At 45.7% G+C, this 18791-nt stretch overlaps 1 protein-coding gene across 5 annotated transcripts; it reads left to right on the top strand.

Annotated features, from left to right (window-relative positions):
- The first annotated feature begins 3085 nt into the window (after positions 1-3085).
- ZNF574 (zinc finger protein 574) lies at positions 3086-18140 on the top strand. 5 transcript variants are annotated; one of them, XM_084815085.1, is made up of 3 exons: positions 3086-3140; positions 4096-4235; positions 9664-18140. In XM_084815085.1, the coding sequence occupies exon 3, from the start codon at positions 9687-9689 to the stop codon at positions 12336-12338; it is 2652 nt and encodes an 883-aa protein (XP_084671211.1). In that variant the 5' UTR covers positions 3086-3140; positions 4096-4235; positions 9664-9686; the 3' UTR covers positions 12339-18140. The 5 variants fall into 5 exon arrangements, with proteins under 5 accessions (XP_084671211.1, XP_084671209.1, XP_084671207.1 ...); XM_084815083.1 differs by lacking the exon at positions 3086-3140 and adding an exon at positions 3211-3251 and having other exon boundaries at positions 4113-4235; XM_084815081.1 differs by lacking the exon at positions 3086-3140 and adding an exon at positions 3211-3251.
- Positions 18141-18791: the final 651 nt, after the last annotated feature.

Raw genomic sequence — 18791 nt, 5'->3', positions numbered from 1 at the left:
GGCTGCTTCCAGATGGAGAGCTCTTAGTGCTACAAATCAAAAGGCATTGTGCAGCTATTCTGTCTTTTATTTTGTAACAGATATTTTTCTGGACAGAAACAGAAGCAGCAGTGGGAAAACATTGGAGGGGTACAAATGGAAGATAATGACATCTGGATGTCCTGTTCCCCCAGCACCCAAGATAAAAATCCATAAATGAGGCAGTGCAATTGCACAATCTGGAAGCACCCTCCCAAAGGTGGCAATTCTCTTCCTTGAAAACACGGGCCTTGGTGAGTCTCCAGGAAAGGATATTTCACAGTTGAGATGCAGACCCCTGTTCAGCTCTCTGTGTACCCTTGCCATCCTTGGATAGTTATTTTTAAAAGCTGCTAGAAAGAACCCAGAGCTCCAACTGCCAGATGCCTTGAAGGGATGCACAGTCTGGCTTCATACATCAGCTGGGGACTAAGGACTACTGGGCTGTGTGGTGTGTGTGTTGGGGGAACAGCAGTGGCAGGAGAGAGAACAGATGGAGAAAATTCTGCATATTTAGGCTTCATTTCTGTTGGGAATAAGGACTAAAGCCAAAGCCTTCACAGCACAGAAAAAGTGGGGTTCAAAGACAGATTTGTAGGAAGGGAGTCAATTAACATTTTAAAAAATTACACTTGTTTATATACTGCCTTTCAGGATAAAATCCTACCAAGGTGGCTCACAAGTAAAACAACAGTACATTAATAAAAACCATAATAAAACAATATTATAAATAACAACTCATAAGGATCCTTCTCACAGGGGAGTTGATCCTCGAAAGCCCTGCAGAGGTAGGGAGGGGCAGTCCAGTTGGAGCAGAAGCCTGAGGTGATCTTCACTGACCTGCCGGCCTCTATCTTCTCAGAATGTAGATGTTATGGATCATCAGCTTGGTTTAGTCTAGGTCAATGGTTCTTTTTGGGTGTGGACCACTTAAAAATGTATGTGGGTCTTGGTAGTCCACTTCATTTCTTTTGTTCTACTAATCAAAGCACATAGGCAACTCATATTTTAATAAGAAAAAAATTCTTTAGCACCAGCATCACAGTCAAAACCAACACCATATTATGAAAATCAAGGGCCTAGGCCAGGCTGTTGAGAATGATCTCTTTAACTGGTAATTTTTTTAGGGAAGAATTAGTAGACTCCATCACTGCCCTATGCCAGGACCTTGCTAGCCTATTCAAGAATCCAAGCTGGTCAAAATGGCCTGGAGTGCTATCATCTGAAAAAGTTAATTGAGTGCAAGGCTAAGCACGGATATTCTGGATTGTTTTGCAACCTTTCCACGGAGCTCCTGCATAGAACTTGTAGATCACCAGTGGATCACAGTCTGATCTAGGTTGTTGACCAGGCTGATAAAAAAAATGAGGTTGATTTGCTCCTGAGGCTTTCACAGAAGTTCATATGTAGAAATCAGCCTGCGAAGCCTTTTCTGTGGCACGGTGGCTAGATATGGTCACTTGCTGATAAATGTTAGCAGCGAAAGGGACAATTTCAGGGGGCCAGTTCAGAAGTTGGCAGCCCTACAGTCTGAGACAGAGTTGTAGACACATATATTGAACAGGGCACACAGATTTATTTAAGAGTCACCTTGGTTGACTTTCCAGGTCATGATGGAACATAAAAGGATGAGTTCTCAGGTATGGTGGATTCAAACCATACTTCAGCCAAAGGTTGCTGTCATTCAAGTCTAGTCCAGTTTATTATAATCAAATAAAACATCATTATTCTTTCTCATCTGTATCCCACCTTTCTTGCTAAAAGTTCAGAGCGGTAGTTTGAGAAAGCAAGAGCCTGCTGGTTCAGACCAAAGGTCCCTCTATAGTAGCCTGTTCCCAACACTGGGCAGACAGATGCTTCTGGAAGCTTCCAAGCTGGGCATAAGCTGTCCCTTCCCATGACTCGTATTCAGAGATACTCTTGCCCTCTGAATATTGGGGGTTCCATTTAGCCATCATGACTATAAGTGAAAGCCTCTCAGTAACCCTGAGAGGTAGGTTAAACTGACAAGAGAGTGACTTGCTTAGTGCTGATTTTTCTGGCGAGGAAAGAACTCAAGCCACTAACACCACACTGGCCCTCTCATGCAACCCATTCCTACACATTTTCTCAGAAATAAGTGTTCCAAGTCCCACAGAGCTTCCGTGATGCTGCTGTGTGCCCTATTCTCACAGGTCTATAGTGCCAGAAGAAACGTTCTAATATGCTTTGGACACAATCCCATGCAAGTTTAGACAGAAAAGGAGTTGTAGGGCTTTGTTCTGTCTAAACTTGCATAGGATTGCACATTTGTTGTTGTTCAGTTGTTCAGTCGTGTCCGACTCTTCGTGACCCCATGGACCATAGCACGCCAGGCCTTCCTGTCCTGCGCTCTCTCCCGGAGCGTGCTCAAGTCCATCTTCATTGCATCGGTGATGCTATCTAGCCATCTCATCCTCTGCCGTCCCCTTCTCCTTTTGCCTTCAGTCTTTCCCAGCATCAGGGTCTTTTCCAGGGAGTTTTCTCTTCGCATTAGGTGGCCAAAATATTGGAGCTTCAGCTTCAGTATCTGTCCTTCCAATGAGCACTCAGGGTTGATTTCCTTTAGCAGTACAAATAAATGGGGATGCTGGGTGTTTATAAAGTGCTTTATAACACATATTTTATATTTCCTATCTATCTATCCCGGGGGTGGGAAACCTGTGGGGCTTCAGGTGTCGTTGCGATTACAACTCCCAGTATCCCTGAACAATGGCCATTCTGGCTGGGGCTAATGGAAGTTGGAGTCCAACAACATCTGGAGGCCTACAGGTTCCCCACCCCTGCCGTAACCTGCCACTGAAATATTTCGGGTCCGCTCAGCGGTCCCGTCAATATCGCGTTAAGCCCCTACCTGCCATTGCCATTGCCATTCCCACTCCCTCCTCCTTCCCCCCCTTTAAATCTCATGGTGGTACAGCCCAGCCGGCCGGTTCCCTCGCTTTTCTTTCCCGTCCCGCCCCTTCCTTAACGCGACAGGCTCAGCCTCGCTTTGGCCTCGGCGCGTACGTCAGTATGAAATCGCCCTATACGGATCCCGAAGGGTTCGGGCAAAGTCTCGCGCTTTAGGCAGGAACGAGGGCGCCGATTGGGCGAGCGTTTGAGTAAGGCTCCTCTCGATTGGCTGGGCGCTGTAATCCAATGGAGAGACGGTTTGTTTTGGGAGGAGGGTGAGAGAGAAGGCTGGGCTGTGGGGGACAGAAGGGAGAAAAAAGGTGAGGGGAGGGGGCCTGGGGGAGAGCGCCCCTAGTGCAGGGGGGAACCCAAGGCGGGGGGGGGGAAGCGAAGAGAGAGTAGACCCCCCCCTGCAGGGGTGTGGTGGAGGGAGAGCGAGCGACCCTCCCGGCAAGGGTGGGGGAGGGGAATTTAGAGCCATCAGTGCGAGAGAGGAGTGTGTGGCGGGTAAGCGAAAGGGAGAGACTCTACTCCTCCCCCCCGTGCAAAGGTGTGTATGGGGGGAGTGGAGTCTTCATGCACGGATTGGAAAGTCAGACCCCTAGGGGAGGGAAGGGAGGGGAGGGGAGTCGAAGGGGAGGGCAGGGTCAGGTGGAACACGTGCACCTTTGTAAAGGAGGATGGGTGGGCAGAGGGGAAGGGGACGAAAGGGAGGTACAGGTATACAGTGGTAGAAAGAGTCCAGGAGATGCATCTGAGGAAGTGAGCTCTGGTTCACGAAGTCATGCTTCAGCACACCTCTAGTCTGTACTGCAAGGTTCTTTATTGTGGTGGGTGGGGGGGGGGCAAGGAGGGGAGGCTTGGCTTTAGAAGTGAAGTGTAGGGAAGCACATGCAGCCCATAAAGGTGAAGAAGGAGAAAGGAGAACCGCTCTCCAGCACAGGAGAAGAGAAGTGTGGTGTCGTTGCCTTTCTCCATAGTGTAAAAATTGATGGTTTAAGGGAAGGGAGGAATCCCCCGATTCTGGGTGGGGTGGGCTGCCAATCCATAAGGAGGCCCCTCAACCTCATAATGAGGAAACTGAAGTGTGGGGTGAGAGGTGTAAGTCTTAAAGTGAGATGAATGAATTATCTACAACCTTGCCTGCTATCTGTTTATTTATAGTCTTTTAAACTCCCAAGTTTTCAGAGATGTGAAAGGATCGTCTTCTACAAGACCTGGTGCATGTTGAAGCAAGCCAGATTGGATGTGGTTCTAGGGCAGCAAGCCCTTCTGGGGCTGTTCGCTGGCCTTAGATCTGGAAGGTATGTGAGAGAAACCAGATCCACCGTGAAGCCAGTGCAAATGCGGTTAGAGCCTCAGACAGCTGGTGAAAAGAAACAGTGATTTAAAAAAAAAGAATATTGATCTATATGCATGGTTTTTAATCAGTGTTTTTTCACTTTAAAATAATCTGATTTAAAATGAAATCTGAATGTAATACAAGCAAAACCTACATTTGTAATTTCTTAAAACTAAGAGAGCAGTCCTATGTCCCCTAGACAGCATCTGGGGGAGATAGGATTTTTCAGTTTCCCAGCTCCGAGCTCGTAGACAGCACTATGAGCTCATAGCTGGGAAACCGTGCTCCCCTCCCCTCATAGCCAGGGTGGAGAGATGCAGAGAACTGCGGTGGCTTCTCCTCCGTGCCTGTCCATGTTCATAACATGGAGGGGTGAAAAGGGGGTGTTCCTGGGGGTGGGGAGGGGAAGGGAGGAGACTGCGGAAGCTGTTCTAGAGAGCTTCCTATGCGGGCTCCAGCCCCGTTCCCACCCCCTCCCTGAAGCCATGCTTAGACGCCTGAAATCAGGCATCTAAGGAAAACTGCAGGGCAGCCAGAGCACAGAAGGAATCGCTCTCCATGCTTCAGCCGCCCTGCATTGGATAGGCGGTTGCCTCTGATGTCAGAGGAAGCCAGAGGTGACCGTCTGTCTCAATAGGATTGCACCCTAAATCACTCACCCTCTATCATACATGCTGAGTTAAAGCCTGTCTTCCTATCTAAAAGACTGTACTATACTGGGAAATGATCTTTCCTGAGTTTAGGTATTATAACTATGACAAAGCAGGTCATGAACTGCTTTTATCATTTGGGAAAATGATGAATATTTATTACTCTGGCAATCCAATGGCATAGAGATTTACACTCCATCTTATGGAAAAGCACCAGTCTGCCAATAACACCCTTGTTTTTGGAATTATTTGGATATTTAGATTAGGATCGAGAGCTTAGGATCCTCCAAGTGACTTGGGCTACTCCAATAAAAATTTCTCTGAACAGATAAATTCCATGTTGTATCACAAATTGCTTTTGAAATCCCTTTGTTATTAAAAGTTTGGCTTTGTTGCCTTCATATGTATCACTTACATCTCTTTTGCCTTTTGTTGCCCATTCACCCAGTTCAGAGAGATTCTTTTGGAGCTCTCCACAATCCACTTTAGTTTTCACTACCCTGAAAAACTTAACTTTGTCCTCAAGTACAGTTTGTATACAGATCAGTTGACTGGTTATTTCCTCTGAGACCTCCATGCCCCAGATGTTAAGCAACGAACTGGCAGCTCGAACCTTTGAGGACTGTGGGGAGGCTTGTATATACCTTTGCCTCCCAGTGCCTTGTGCATCTGTCACCAAGAGCCAAAAGCTGTGAGAAATGCCAGCAGTTGCAGCAGCCTTGATGAGGAAGCCCAACCCTGTCAGGAACTCTTCACGTCCAATTACCTTTTAAAAATATATTGTAAGCCATCTTGAGATCTTTGGTTAGTTGGTATGGGATTAGTTATCCAAATAAATAAATATTGTAGTTGGGCTGTTATTTGACAGTGGTCAGATATTCCATGAAGCCATGATAAAATATTAATGATCATTTCAGAATAATGGTTTGTTTTTGTAAACTAGTATTTGTAAATTAGGATAAATATCAAACTTGTTGATAAAGTATTCCATATTCTAAATAAGTTAATTCTTTAAGGTTGCAGTCCTTAGGATTGCATAGGATTGCACCCTAAAAATACTTAAGCGTGCAATCCTAAGGGCTTGCCTCAATAGACAGACCTCTCCGAGATCAGAGTCCTCTATGTATCTTATGGTCTGTTGGCAGGCACTAGGCAGGGTGGGAGGAGAAAAGATGAAAATTCCTCCTGTTCCTCTTTTTCTTTACAGTTTTAGGTAGAACAATCCTCTTGGCTTACCTAGCTGACTACCATATTGTGGGCGGGATGAGTGACAGTGAGGCTTTAGCATGTGGATCCTGGCTTTAGCTTGTGGATCCTGGCCTCTTCTCCTCCCTCCCTGCCCACTATCCTTCCCCCTTTCCCCTCTCCCCAAGCTCTTCAGACGTTGCTGTTGCAACCTCAAAAAAGCAGCCACTGACTGTGGGGGGAACAGTGAGATCTTGGGGACCAGTCAGATCTACAGCATTGGGAGGCTGGGATTCCTTTGATCCCTAGAACACTCTCCTGTGGACACTGGATTGCTTTGCCCATCATTATTTCATAATATTTGAGCAAAACGTTTTTGACAGGTCAAATGCCCATCATTGTCCCCAGACTTTGCTACTTCAGTGCTTACCCTGGTTTCACCTAACTAATGAACGAGTTAAATAGTTTCCATCTCAGTAGAAATTCTTGGGGTATCCCATTGCCTGCTTCCCTTATTCCTGCCTTCTGCTTCCTGTTCTTTAGCCACTTACCAATCCACAAGAGCACCTGTTGTCTTATTCTGTGATGGCCAGGAAGACTCTCAGGAAGGATTGCCAAAGTTTTTGGAAATCCAGTAGATGTCTACCACATTATTAGCAAGTGTGTAGACAGGGGCACTCTGTGAAACAAAACAAATTTTGAAATTTGAGGGAGTATTTCCCTCTGCAGAAGCCATGATGATTGTTTGGACCCTGGCCTTTAAATTTGGTTTAAATCGATTATGTACATTGGGCTTTTTTTCTTTGTGATTTTAAATTATGATTTAAATTAGTGGTTCAGGTAGCCTAGATTTAAATTAATGTTATCCCTGCTGGTGGACTCTGTAGGATTGGGCAAAAGGAAATAGGATTCCGCATGTTAAGCAATGACAAAATTGGAACAAATGTAGTATGATTAATAGGATGGTTTTGGATAAACCACACTGATTCCCTCCCTCCCCTCCTTTCCCCCCTCCCCCAATGTAGGGATGATTTAGTGTTGTGAAGGATATGCAATTGCACATGTTTTGTGTTACAGACTTAAGCCACTTTGATCTATTATTAATATCTGGCATGTGTATATTAACCTTATATATATTGGGAGAGGGGCCAGAAGTCAAAGCTTCACATCTCCTGTTGAAAAGACCAGATAGCAGGTGATGAGAGAATCCTCTGCCTGAGACACTGGAGAGATGCTGCCAATCAGAGTAGACAGTACTGGGTTAGATCAACATGGTGATCTTGTGGCAACGTCTGAATTTTGAATAGGCGAATTTGCATAGGTAAATTCTCAGTTTGCATCGGAAACTGTTCTGTTGCCCTAGGCAGGCGTGGTCAACTGGTGGCCCTCCGGATGTTTTGACTTACAAGTCGCATCACCCCTCAATTTTGGCTATGCTGGCTAGAGCTGATGGAAGCCATAGGTCAAAACATCTGGAGGGCTACAAGTTGAGAGATCTAATTTAGCATGTTTATTATATTTAATAAACAACAAAGCTTTAAAGAAGTACATCATGTTAATTTCTTGTCCTAGTACATCACAACTATTTGACCTGAAATATTTGAGGAAAAAATATTTGAGAACAAAAAATCATGCATAATGCGATTTAAATGTTATATTATGCGGAATTTTTTTTTTTTGAATGCTTGTAAAAAAATTAAAGACATGAGCATGTACTTCCTGTACATCGTTTAAATTTAAGGGAAACCCCCACCCCCTAAGGTACTGATAACTGTTGAAACACTTAATTAATTTTAGGAACCCAAAGAAATGTGCATGATATATTGACAACCACTCATCGATTTCATCAGAGTTCAACTCTCTTGCACTAGGGTTGCTGGGAGCGCCTTTCATTCCACTGTCATTATTTATTAGTTCATTGCTTGTTACAAAGTTGCCACTGCTTAACTCTGAGACATATATGGAAGGTGCTCAAACTGTTCAGAATGGGGTTGCACTCCCCCTGAAGGAGCAGGTTCATAGCTTGGGGTTTCTCCTGGAGTCATCTTTGTCATTTGAGGCTCAGGTGTCCTCAGTGACATGGAGTGCCTTCTGCCAGCTGGTGGGCCAGTTATGCCCCTATGTGGACAGGAATAACCTGGCCTCAGTAGCCTACACTCTGGTAACCTCCAAGTTAGATTACTGCAATGCAATTTGTGTGGGACTGTCCTTGAAGACGGTTCAGAATTTGCAAACTCCCAGGCATTTGACAGCATACAGTAAGGTTTTTAACTGGTCCTAGGATGTTTATTTTTCAGGGTTTAAACTTCTGTATGTAAATGGTTTTTATATTGTGTTTTATATTGTGTGTTTAATATTTTGTAAACCATCCAGAGAGCTTTAGCTACTGGGCACGATAGACATGTAATAATTTCAATGACATATATGTATGCTAGGGATAATCACCTGAAAAACATTAATTATAACTTTGAAATTGCCAAGCTTGCCTGTATTTGCAATTGGCATCCATTCATTTTTTACCTAATGCACTTATGAAATTGATTTTTTTCTGTGGAAAAATAATGTGCTGGAAAATTTTCTGATTTGGAAAATTTTCCACCGCACATCACTGGATGGACATATCATTTGACCTAGGGTAAGGCAGCTTCCTGTGTTCCTGATGTTGTATTGCCAAATCTACAGGATAGGTTCTATCACTCATTGTTACAAGAGAAGGACATATTTTATTTTCCATCCCCTATTGCAGTAATGCACTAAGACCCAAGTAGCCTTCCAAACTATCCAAATGTGCTCCTTAACTCTCAGTCCCACTACTTCAGAAACTGTTCCCAACTGATTAATCATTGCTGTAAGCACCCTTGGGAGGGCTTCTTCCCTGAAAGGTGGCTAAGAAATACAATCAATCAATCAATCAATCAATCAATGTATGTATGTATGTATGTAGGTGACTGATATACTGATGAAGGGTGCAATCCTATATACACTTACCTGGAAGTAAGCTCTATAGAACTCAGTGGAATATACTTCTAGGTAAACCTGCATTGGACTGTGCTGCTTACAGGTTTAGTTCTTATCATTGCAGCTCCTTGCTGTGGGAACCTGTAAGTGACTTGTATCCTGCCTGCTTCATCACCAGGCATACTTTAGGATAGGGTCAGTCAATAGAAATCTTAAGTTGATTAATGAACCTTAATTGATTAATCAAATATATCATTTTGCATGTAAAATAGTTTTGAAGTCAGGGAGGAAGCATTTTTCTTTGTTTTAAAATGATGAATTCATGTGTCACCGCAGGCACCATCTCAGAAGAGGCGTTCCTTCCCCTGTGTGAGCAAAGAAGGAATGCTTCTAAGTAGCCAGCTGGAAGCCTCGGATTTAGAAGCAGCTGTATGAAAAATAAAATGTATTTCTTGAAAAAAAAAACCTGCTTGATTACTTGGGGGCACTTAAGCAATATTTTTAATCCATTAACCTGATTAATCAACCAAATGCTGCAGCCCTACTCTAGACCATCCAGCTCCTTAATTTTGTCTTTATCTCTCTTGTTCTTCCCAGCTGGCTGAGAGCCTTCTTTCGTGATGGCAGAATCAGCTGAAGAAACACTGTTATACGTGGAGCATCGCTATGTCTGCTCAGAGTGCAGCCAGCAGTTCAGTACCTTGGAGGAAGCCCTGGTGCATCAGCAGAGCCACCTGTGCTCCCAAGAGCAGCAGTATGAAGTTGTTGGGCTGGCAGAGGCTGGGCTGGTGGCAGGCGGGGAGGCTGGTCTCTATCAGACCGTGACCGTGCAGGAAAGCCAGTACCAGTGTTTGGAGTGTGGACAGATCCTCATGTCTCCAAGTCAGTTGCTGGAACACCAGGAGATGCACCTCAAGATGGTGACCCAGGAGCCAGAACCCTTGGTGAAACCTCTGAGCTCCAGTCAGATCCACTATGAGTGCATAGAGTGTAAGGCCCTGTTCACTAGTCAGGATGTGTGGCTTGCCCATCGTCAGACCCACCGCAAGCCACCGGAGCCACCAGCTCCTCCTCAGAGTCGTGCGCTAGTAAACCTAGAGCATTCATATCGTAAGCCAGTGGATGGGGCAGATTCTGGTGGAACTGTGCAGCTGCTGCTCTATGAATGTGGTGAGTGTCTCCAGCTCTTTCAGTCGACTGCAGACTTCCTGGAGCACCAGGCCACGCACCAGGTGATACAACCACCCCCAGGGACCCGACCCAGGGAGCTGTCTGCACCCTGCCCAGCAGAGCCAAAGGAGCTGACGCCCCCAAGCTTGGTGGGTGTGCAGAATGGGGCTATGCCCCCCCCAGCACCCCCCAGTGTCACAGCTACTGATCACAGCTATGAGCTGAAGAACAACCCTGGGGAGCAGCCACCCCGCAAAGTGAAGCAGGCCACCAAGGAGCACCTGTGCACTGAGTGCGACCAGCTGTTCCCTTCAGCCCACAAGCTCCAGCTGCACATGAGGAGCCACCGGCAGGGTGCCTTCAAATGCCCGCTCTGCAGCAAGGTGTTGCCATCTCCAGCCGCGCTTGAGAAACATCGGGAGGAGCACAGCGGGGAGTCGCGCTTCCTGTGTGTGGACTGTGGCCTGGGCTTTGGCACTGAGGCGGTGCTCTTGTCCCACCGGCGCACTCACTCTTCAAACCCCTTGTACCGCTGCACTTGCGGGAAGACCTTCATCAACATGACCAAGTTCCTCTACCATCGGCGCTCCCACAGCGCCAATTCAGCACAGACCGATGAATTGCCCGCATCTTCTCCTGAGGAGCAGCCTCTCGAGGAGGAGCCCCCTGAAGCCCCAGAGCAGCCGGAGGAGCAGCAGGAAGTGGTTCCCTTGGCCATCATCTGCGCAGTGGACAACACCGCCATCACAGTTGATGCCCTTGAGCAAAACCCTAGCGTGTTCCAGTGCCCGATGTGTAACAAGACCTTCCCCAAGCAGACGCAGCTGTCGCGCCATCAGCGCTTTGCCCACAAGATGGAGCGCCGCCACAAATGTCTGACTTGTGGCAAGATGTTCAAGAAGAAGTCCCACATGCGCAACCACCTCTTGACCCACACCGGGGAAAGGCCATACCACTGCAAGGAGTGTGGCAAGAGTTTCAACTCTCCAGCCAACCTGCAGCGCCACCGCTTGACGCACACAGGCGAGCGGCCCTACCGCTGCGACATCTGCCAGAAGTGTTTCACACAGTCATCCACCCTGCAGCAGCATCTCCTGGTGCACAGCCGTCACTACCCTTACAAGTGTCAGGAGTGTGGCAGCGTCTTCCACAGGCCCTACCGCCTGCTCATGCACCGCTACCACCATACGGGGGAGTATCCCTACAAGTGCCAGACCTGCGGCCGTTCCTTTTTGCTTCGCCGTCTGCTGGAGGTCCACCAGCTGAGCCACACTGGCCAACAGCCCCATCGCTGCACATCTGGCTGTGGGGCTGCCTTTGTTACCGCTGAGCAGCTGAAGGAGCACAAGTGTGGGAAAATGAGCCGTCACTTCGAGTGTTCTGTCTGCGGCAAGAAGGTTGGCTCGACTGCGCAACTTAGAGCCCACGAACGGTTGCACGGGGACATCCAAGTTCCTGAAGGCATGGAAGAAGAGCCTCCGGCGCTTGAACCGCCCCCACCTCGGCCACGCCGCCCCACCTGCCCCAAGGCCTTTGAGTGCAGCGACTGCAAGAAACTGTTCAGCACAGACACTTCGCTGCAGGTTCACCGCCGCATCCACACCGGCGAGCGTCCCTATCCTTGTCCGGATTGTGGGAAGGCCTTCCGGCAGTCCACCCACCTCAAGGATCACCGACGCCTGCACACCGGGGAGAAGCCCTTTAAATGTGACGAGTGTGGGAAAGCGTTTACGATTGCTGTGCGGCTGGCTGAGCACAAGCGGATCCACACAGGGGAGCGCCCGTACCATTGTGACGCCTGTGGCAAGGCCTACCGCTCCTTCTCCAACCTCTGGAAGCACCGCAAAATGCATCAGCAGCAGCGCCTGCAGCATGAGAAAGAGGTCATGGAAGAGGCTGTTGCTGCTGCTGCTGCGGCAGCGGCGGCAGCAGCAGCAGCAACATCATCGGCCTCCTCGGCATCTAGTGAGCAGGTCTATGGCAATACAGTTACCATTATGGAGACCATCCCAGTGGTGGAGACCATTGAAATCTATCCAACCGATGGGGGTGTTCACTTCGAGAACATCCAGGTGGAGAATGTCCAGATTGGGGGAGTTTGAGTTGGGCTGGGGGGAGTAAGGAGGAGCAGCTGGTCACCCTATGTGGACTGGGAGCTGCTGCTCTCTGGCTCCCCCATATGAGGCCTTGGTGTAGCTGCAACAACTCCTGCCCCCTAGCTTTTATCCATGTGCTCTGGTGTCCATATCTTGGCCATTTCTGGAACGTGGTTGCATCATTTTTTTCTTCCCTGATTCTGTGATGAGCTGGGTGCCATTTCCTACGCACACACTTCACCAGAGCAGCAGTGTTATCTGCTTGGGCACTCCACATCATTGTGGGCTCTGATCCTCCATCTCCCCTGGGGTGGCTTGTTCTTTCCAACTCAGCTGTATGAAACTAGGCTTTTGTTTTATGACTTGGGCAACCCCCCAATCCTGATGAATGCCCAATGGCAGCGGTCACTACAGCTGAGTCCCCTCTAATGCTAAATGTTTTTTTGTTTCTCTGCTAGGGTTCAGTCTGGATTGTAAATACCTCTTGACTGGGTTTCTTCACTGTGGGATTCTCTTCCTGTTTGCTGTTGGCCCCCATCACCCAGATACTTCCCCCCTGTGACCCATAACAGCTTCTTTTTATTTGGTTTCTTGCTAACTGAATTTATCCCCATGGCTGTGGGAGCATTTTGTTATTTCGTATTAAAATTAAACAGAAATCAAAGTGCTCATGATTTTTGAAGTGTCATTTGTTTTTGTATTGGGGGAGGAGAAAATTCCAGTATGGGTAGGATATGACAGTGATGTTTGAGTAGGGCTGGATACTGTGTAAGGCTGTCAACTAATTAGGGTGTAATCCTATCCCTGTTTAGACAGAAAAAGTCCTACAACTCCTAGCATTCCCCGCCAGAATGGAGAATGCTGGGAGTTGTAGGATTTTTTCTGTCTAAACATGCATAGGAGTGCACCCTTAAGTACTTTTTAATCTTCTGCTTTAACTGATCTATTAAGTTTGCTATGGCAGCAATGTTTAGTTGATTATTCAGCTAGGTTAATCTGATTAGAATTTTCTGTTCCGTTAGAAAGGTGTTCTTAATTAATTGGAAAGCAGATTAAAACAATCTTAATTATTTGTAATAAAATTGCACAATCTTGGAAGATGGAGGCATTCCTCCATCTCCCTCATGCTGGAGGAAATCTCTCTTTTAAAACAGCTGTTGCATTTTATCTGGAAAAACGTAATCCTTATTTTTATTTATTTGGAAGTCTAAGTAGATTCACTTCATTGACAGAAATGTATATGATTAACCAACTAAGATGTTTCTGAAATGGGCAACAAGTCCTAAAACTTCCATGTAACTCTCAATATAAGGTGTCTTTTTGAGGATAACGTAAAATGTAATAAGCAAAAGTTATGACACGTTGTTGGAAGGCAATAATAGCTTTAATATTTTCTTTTCACTACCTGTTTTTTCACAGGATAACTGAAATAGGCTCTAAATAAATAAAATGTGACATTTAATCTTGTCTTAACCAAATAAAATTGCCCCCCACTGATTAATCAACTATGTGTAGTTCTTATAGGCCCTTAGTTCTTCTATCAAATTTTCTTTGGTTGGCGGTTGCAATTTTGCATTATGTCCAGTAGGTGGGGCTGTTCACAAGAATTGCCTTGCTGAATTTGACCAAAGATCTGCTTGACCCTAGGGAGTCAATTACCTAGGGAGGCGGTGGGCTCTCCCACACTGGAGGCATTCAAGACGAGGCTGGACAGCCATCTGTCAGGGATGCTCTGAGTTGGATTCCTGCATCGAGCAGTGGGTCGGACTTGTTGGCCTTGTAGGCCCTTTCCAACCCTACTATTCTATGATTCTATGACCCAGCTATCTGTCTCCAACACCAGGCAGCCAGGTACCCCAGGGGATGTCACAAGCAGGACACAATGGGAATAACCATCGCCTGGTGTCTTCCCTCCAGCATCTGATAATCAGGGGTATTCCACTATCTCTGAATGTGGAGGTTTCATTCTAGCTATCGTTAGTACTCATAATTTTAGCCATCATACTGATATTTTTAGAGCCTGGTCATTTGGAAAGGGAACAGCTGAGGGGAAAATAGTATCTCTTGAGTCACAAAATCTGGGTGAGGGAATAGAGATTCCTCCCTTTGTGGGAGGGGCCAAAGGTCCTCCTTCCCCCCAAGTGGGAGGCACCAAAGGAATGGATAATGAGAGGAAGGGGTGAGTAAAATTTGATCCTCAGACAAATAGAGAACCTAGTGAGGAATAAAATGCCTTGAGAGCCGGAAATGTCCTCCCTGCCTGTAAAATATAAGCTAAATGTCTTCAGGACTTGTGGAAAGTTTGTTACAGATTGTATTGCACAGTTTGAGGGCTTTCTCCAGCAAGGGTTTTTCTTCCACCTTGGTGTTTCTCTTTTAGCCCATCCTTCCACTTGGCTGTTTTCTTCCCTGTACTTGACCACTGAAGCAAATGAGTCCCAGCTGCATCTCCTTTCTTGGTATGCCTGCAGCCGTCATACCAGATGTCTTTTCTCATTTCTCTTATTCATGCCCGCCTGCCATCTCCACACAATCATGCATAGGGTGGGTGCAGGTAGGTCCTGGAGGGCACAGGTGATGCCACTGGGCTGCTCTTGGTAGAGCTCTTAGCGCTTTATCTCTGGTGTTTTGCTGGCCAAGGAGCTGGCCATGGTGCTGAAGAGATCAGCTGTGAGGGTTCAGTCCCTTAAATGTGCAGCAGATCAAAGAACATCTGCCTTCATTCACACATATATGCGCATTCTGTTCTCCTGGGACCACAGAGCAGTTTCTCCTGTGCTTTTTGATAGAGTCTTTCAGTGTTGTTACGCCAGTGTGAGGAAGGATCTCATTTCCTTGTATTTTTCTTTTAAACATCATTAATTGGTACAGTGTGTGTGGGGTGGAGTTGGAGGGGGGCTTGAGACAAAGTAATCCCCCCTCACATTCCTAGCAGATGTTTTCGGGGATGGGGGTGGAGGAGCCCTTCTGAATGTCTAATATTACAGAATCACTGGCATACACTATTTTATTTATTTATTTCATTTCTATACCGCCCAATAGCCGAAGCTCTCTGGGCGGTTCACAAAAACTAAAAAAAATGCTATCAAACTTATTTCAAGTTTTGCAAGCAAGAAAAAAGGGGAGAGGGAAATTACGAATACCAAATTCAGTTCATTACAAATAGAAAGCAACAATATCTGAATTAACTAGGAATACAAACCTAATACCTGATAGTATATTTTTAAAAAGCATAGAAATGTATTCTCACAAAGTAAATGACTAATTGAAACTAGACTGGATTGCTTTAAAATCCTCTTCTTTACCGCTATATCAAAAAAATTACTTAAACCCAATTCAATTGTTGACAAAGAAGACATGAGCTACCCACAATTGCAAATCAGATCTGTCCTTCCAGTGTTATATTCTCTTGGCTACTCCCTGTGCTTGAAGAATCCATATCTCTTGATATAAGGATACAATATTAACAAAGAAGAGATTCACTTAAAAATTTAGGATAATCTATCCTAAATCACATATAAAATCAAGTGAGAGGACAATTAAGTGATACAAGAATCAGGTTGCTAATAGAATAAAACAAAAGAATGAGAGAAGAAAACGGGGAAAATGAAATTAAGGAACGGTATGAGGGCAAACCTGCATTTCATCAAAGACTGAACGCCCACCTTTGTGCTTTCTTTTTGATCATGTGATTTACGAAGAAGATGAGAATGGATCCAGGGCTGCCTGTAGCTCTAATGTTTCTCAAACTTATGCTAGCAGAGTCTCCGAACAGAGGGCCATTTAGCTGCTGGGCAGACCTATCCATCTAATTTATGGCAGTGGAAATTCGTAACCCTCGTGGCAGTGAATTCCATAGATTAACTGTGTGTTATGAGAAGTGTCTATGGTCTGAGTCTGACTGCCCAATTTTTACCAACACACCTGCAGATACAGTAGTGTGTGCAAGAATAGAGCAGGGATGTGTGAAAGCAGCAGCAGCAGTGAGAAAAGATTTTTGTAAATGCCAGACTCTTAAAATATGTGAAGATGCTTATTGCATCCTGTCTTAATCTCTTTTTTTAAGTACATGTACCTATTCCTTCACTCTCTGCTGGCATGTTCTGCATTCTAAAGCTGTTATCTATGCTTCTGTCTCTCTCCCTCTCTGTGTATATATATGTTTTTTTCACAAGGGACCAGAAATGAAACAAGTGACTCCCCTGTGTTGTATTTATCTCCTCTGAGAGATTCTGTATTGAAATGTTAAACCAGTATCTCTGCAACTCAAAAGTTTGGGTCTGGTAATTTATCTTTTTGTTTTTTAGATATTTTGTGCCTTCCTACAAATTGTACTCAAGGTTGTACTCAACTTGCACTCAACAACAGCAAATCATAAAAATACAGTGTGAAATACAAATGACAAAACAGATGACCGCTCATGGAATAAAAGAGCAGCGCAATAAGAAGCAGTAGTTCAGATATCGTACTGGCAGGTCCAAAACACTTTTTAAAAACCCCATTTAATCAACTGACAAACACCTATTGAAACAGGATGGACTTTGGTATTCTAACGGATACCAACTCAAAAATAGCAGAGTTTGGCCGGGCTAGCCATTTTACTTGAGGGTTGCTGCATAATTACAGTTCATTACAATGTTATCCCACCTTTCAAGACACCCGGGGCAAAGAACATGATTCTCCTTGCTTGTATCTTCACAACACCCCGTGTGGCAACTGGCCTGAGATCACCCAACAAGGTTCATGGCCGAGTGGGGATTTGAACCTGGATCCCTCCAGTCTTAATCTGACCCACTATACCAACACTGCCTCTCAGTGGTAGATGTTCTAACGTGCCCTCCTAGGTTGTCACATTCACACTTGACACAACATCTGTACCACACAGGAATGCTAATCTAAGAGCTAAGCTTGGTAGCGGCTCCTCGTTAAGAGTTCACTCAGGTAGCAAACCTAGCTGTACTGCTGTGCAAGGGGATTGAGCACAGGGGAAAGTGCCCAAGGGTTCCCCATAAGAGACTCAACTAGGTGGAGGGGTTTTTAAAAAGTTCTTGGGCCAGCCCTGGATAGTACCAATAAAAGTCTCCTGCTTTAACTTTCTTTGCCTCTTCTTTCTACTGCAGATCCTGTCCTATCTGTCTTTCTCTTATGTATCCTGGATACACATTGACTGTAGCTAATCTCTTTGCTGGCTCTGCTTTTAAAAAATCTTGTGTGGAGGCAGGGAAGCAGAGATAGCATTTCCTTCCTTTCAAGTTGTTTTCTCCATTCCTTTCTTCTTGCTTGGCTTCCTTGCTGCCACCTCTCAGCACCTTTCTTTTCTTCTCCCTCAAAACACTGTCCTCTGTTCCTGTTGCAACCTATATGAATGGGATTTCCAGTCGGACTTTGGAAACTGCCACTGTCTGCAGAGCCCTGGGACAGAAACTGGAGGATTTGCAATGATTTGCAGTGTTCCCATTCTATGCAAATATGTATGTGTGGTTTAAAAAAAAACATTTAAGTGGGTAACCTGCTTTATTCTGAATGGTGCAGGGCAGATCAATTTTAAAACAAGAGAAAACAATTGAAAGTAGTTGGGTTGGGGGATCTCTTGCAGGGGCTGATCTTGAAGCATCACCTCTCTTGCTTTAATTTAACCACACCCACTTAGGAGTCCATTCCCTTGATCTTTGTCTCCCACCCAGCACCGGCTGTTGGGCCCAATTGCAGGGTTCTGCAGCCCACAAGGTCCCCAAATGATGACCTAGAGAGTGTTAGGTGATGAGGGCAGAAGACGCAAACTCCATTTTATACCTGTATGACGGTGCTGTGATTTAAGTGAGTTTAAAATGCAAATCTGTATTTTTTTTTAAATCGGGTGGCAGACTGTTTTGTTTTAACACAAGGGGGCAGAACTTCTTTCAGCCCCAAGGCCAAATTCCAGTTTGGGGAAGTTCTTGGGGGTAGGTCGGTGGGGGTGCATTCCAGTAGTGGACAAGGCAAAAGGGGCAGGGGCAGCATACCAAAAATGCCAGTATAGTTTAGCTTAAAGCTTTTCCTGTCAGTAACAGCCTTAGGAGAGGACTTTCAACCTTTTAGAGGGAAAAAACTGCACAAAAGCCAGGAAACCACCAAGCGATCCGTGGGTGAAAGGGGGCATGGTCTTGGGGACATCAGAGGGCTGGATTTGGCCTGCACCCCTGTTATAACATTGGGAATCTAGAAGCAATTGTAAAGCATGGTGTGAAGCTTTGAGGCCTACAGAGTCAAGGAAAAAGGTCAGGCCTAGAGACCATTTAATCAGGTTTGAAGCAATACTTTAGGTTGTGAGGCAGAAGGGTACAAAAAGAAAGCAAGAGAGCCAGTAAGAGCAGAGTCGGAGAAAGGAAGAAGCAGCCTAGAGGAGTACAGCTACGGTAAATGAACTTACATTTTGCAACTTTTCTTTTGAGGCCTTTCGTATCACTCGGCTCGATTGTG

Source organism: Heloderma suspectum, chromosome 10 (genome assembly GCF_057233095.1).
Source record: "Heloderma suspectum isolate Gila_16-S chromosome 10, 16-S_ref, whole genome shotgun sequence".
NCBI classification, from domain to species: Eukaryota; Metazoa; Chordata; class Lepidosauria; order Squamata; family Helodermatidae; genus Heloderma; species Heloderma suspectum.
This window is presented reverse-complemented; position numbering and strand designations above follow the sequence as displayed.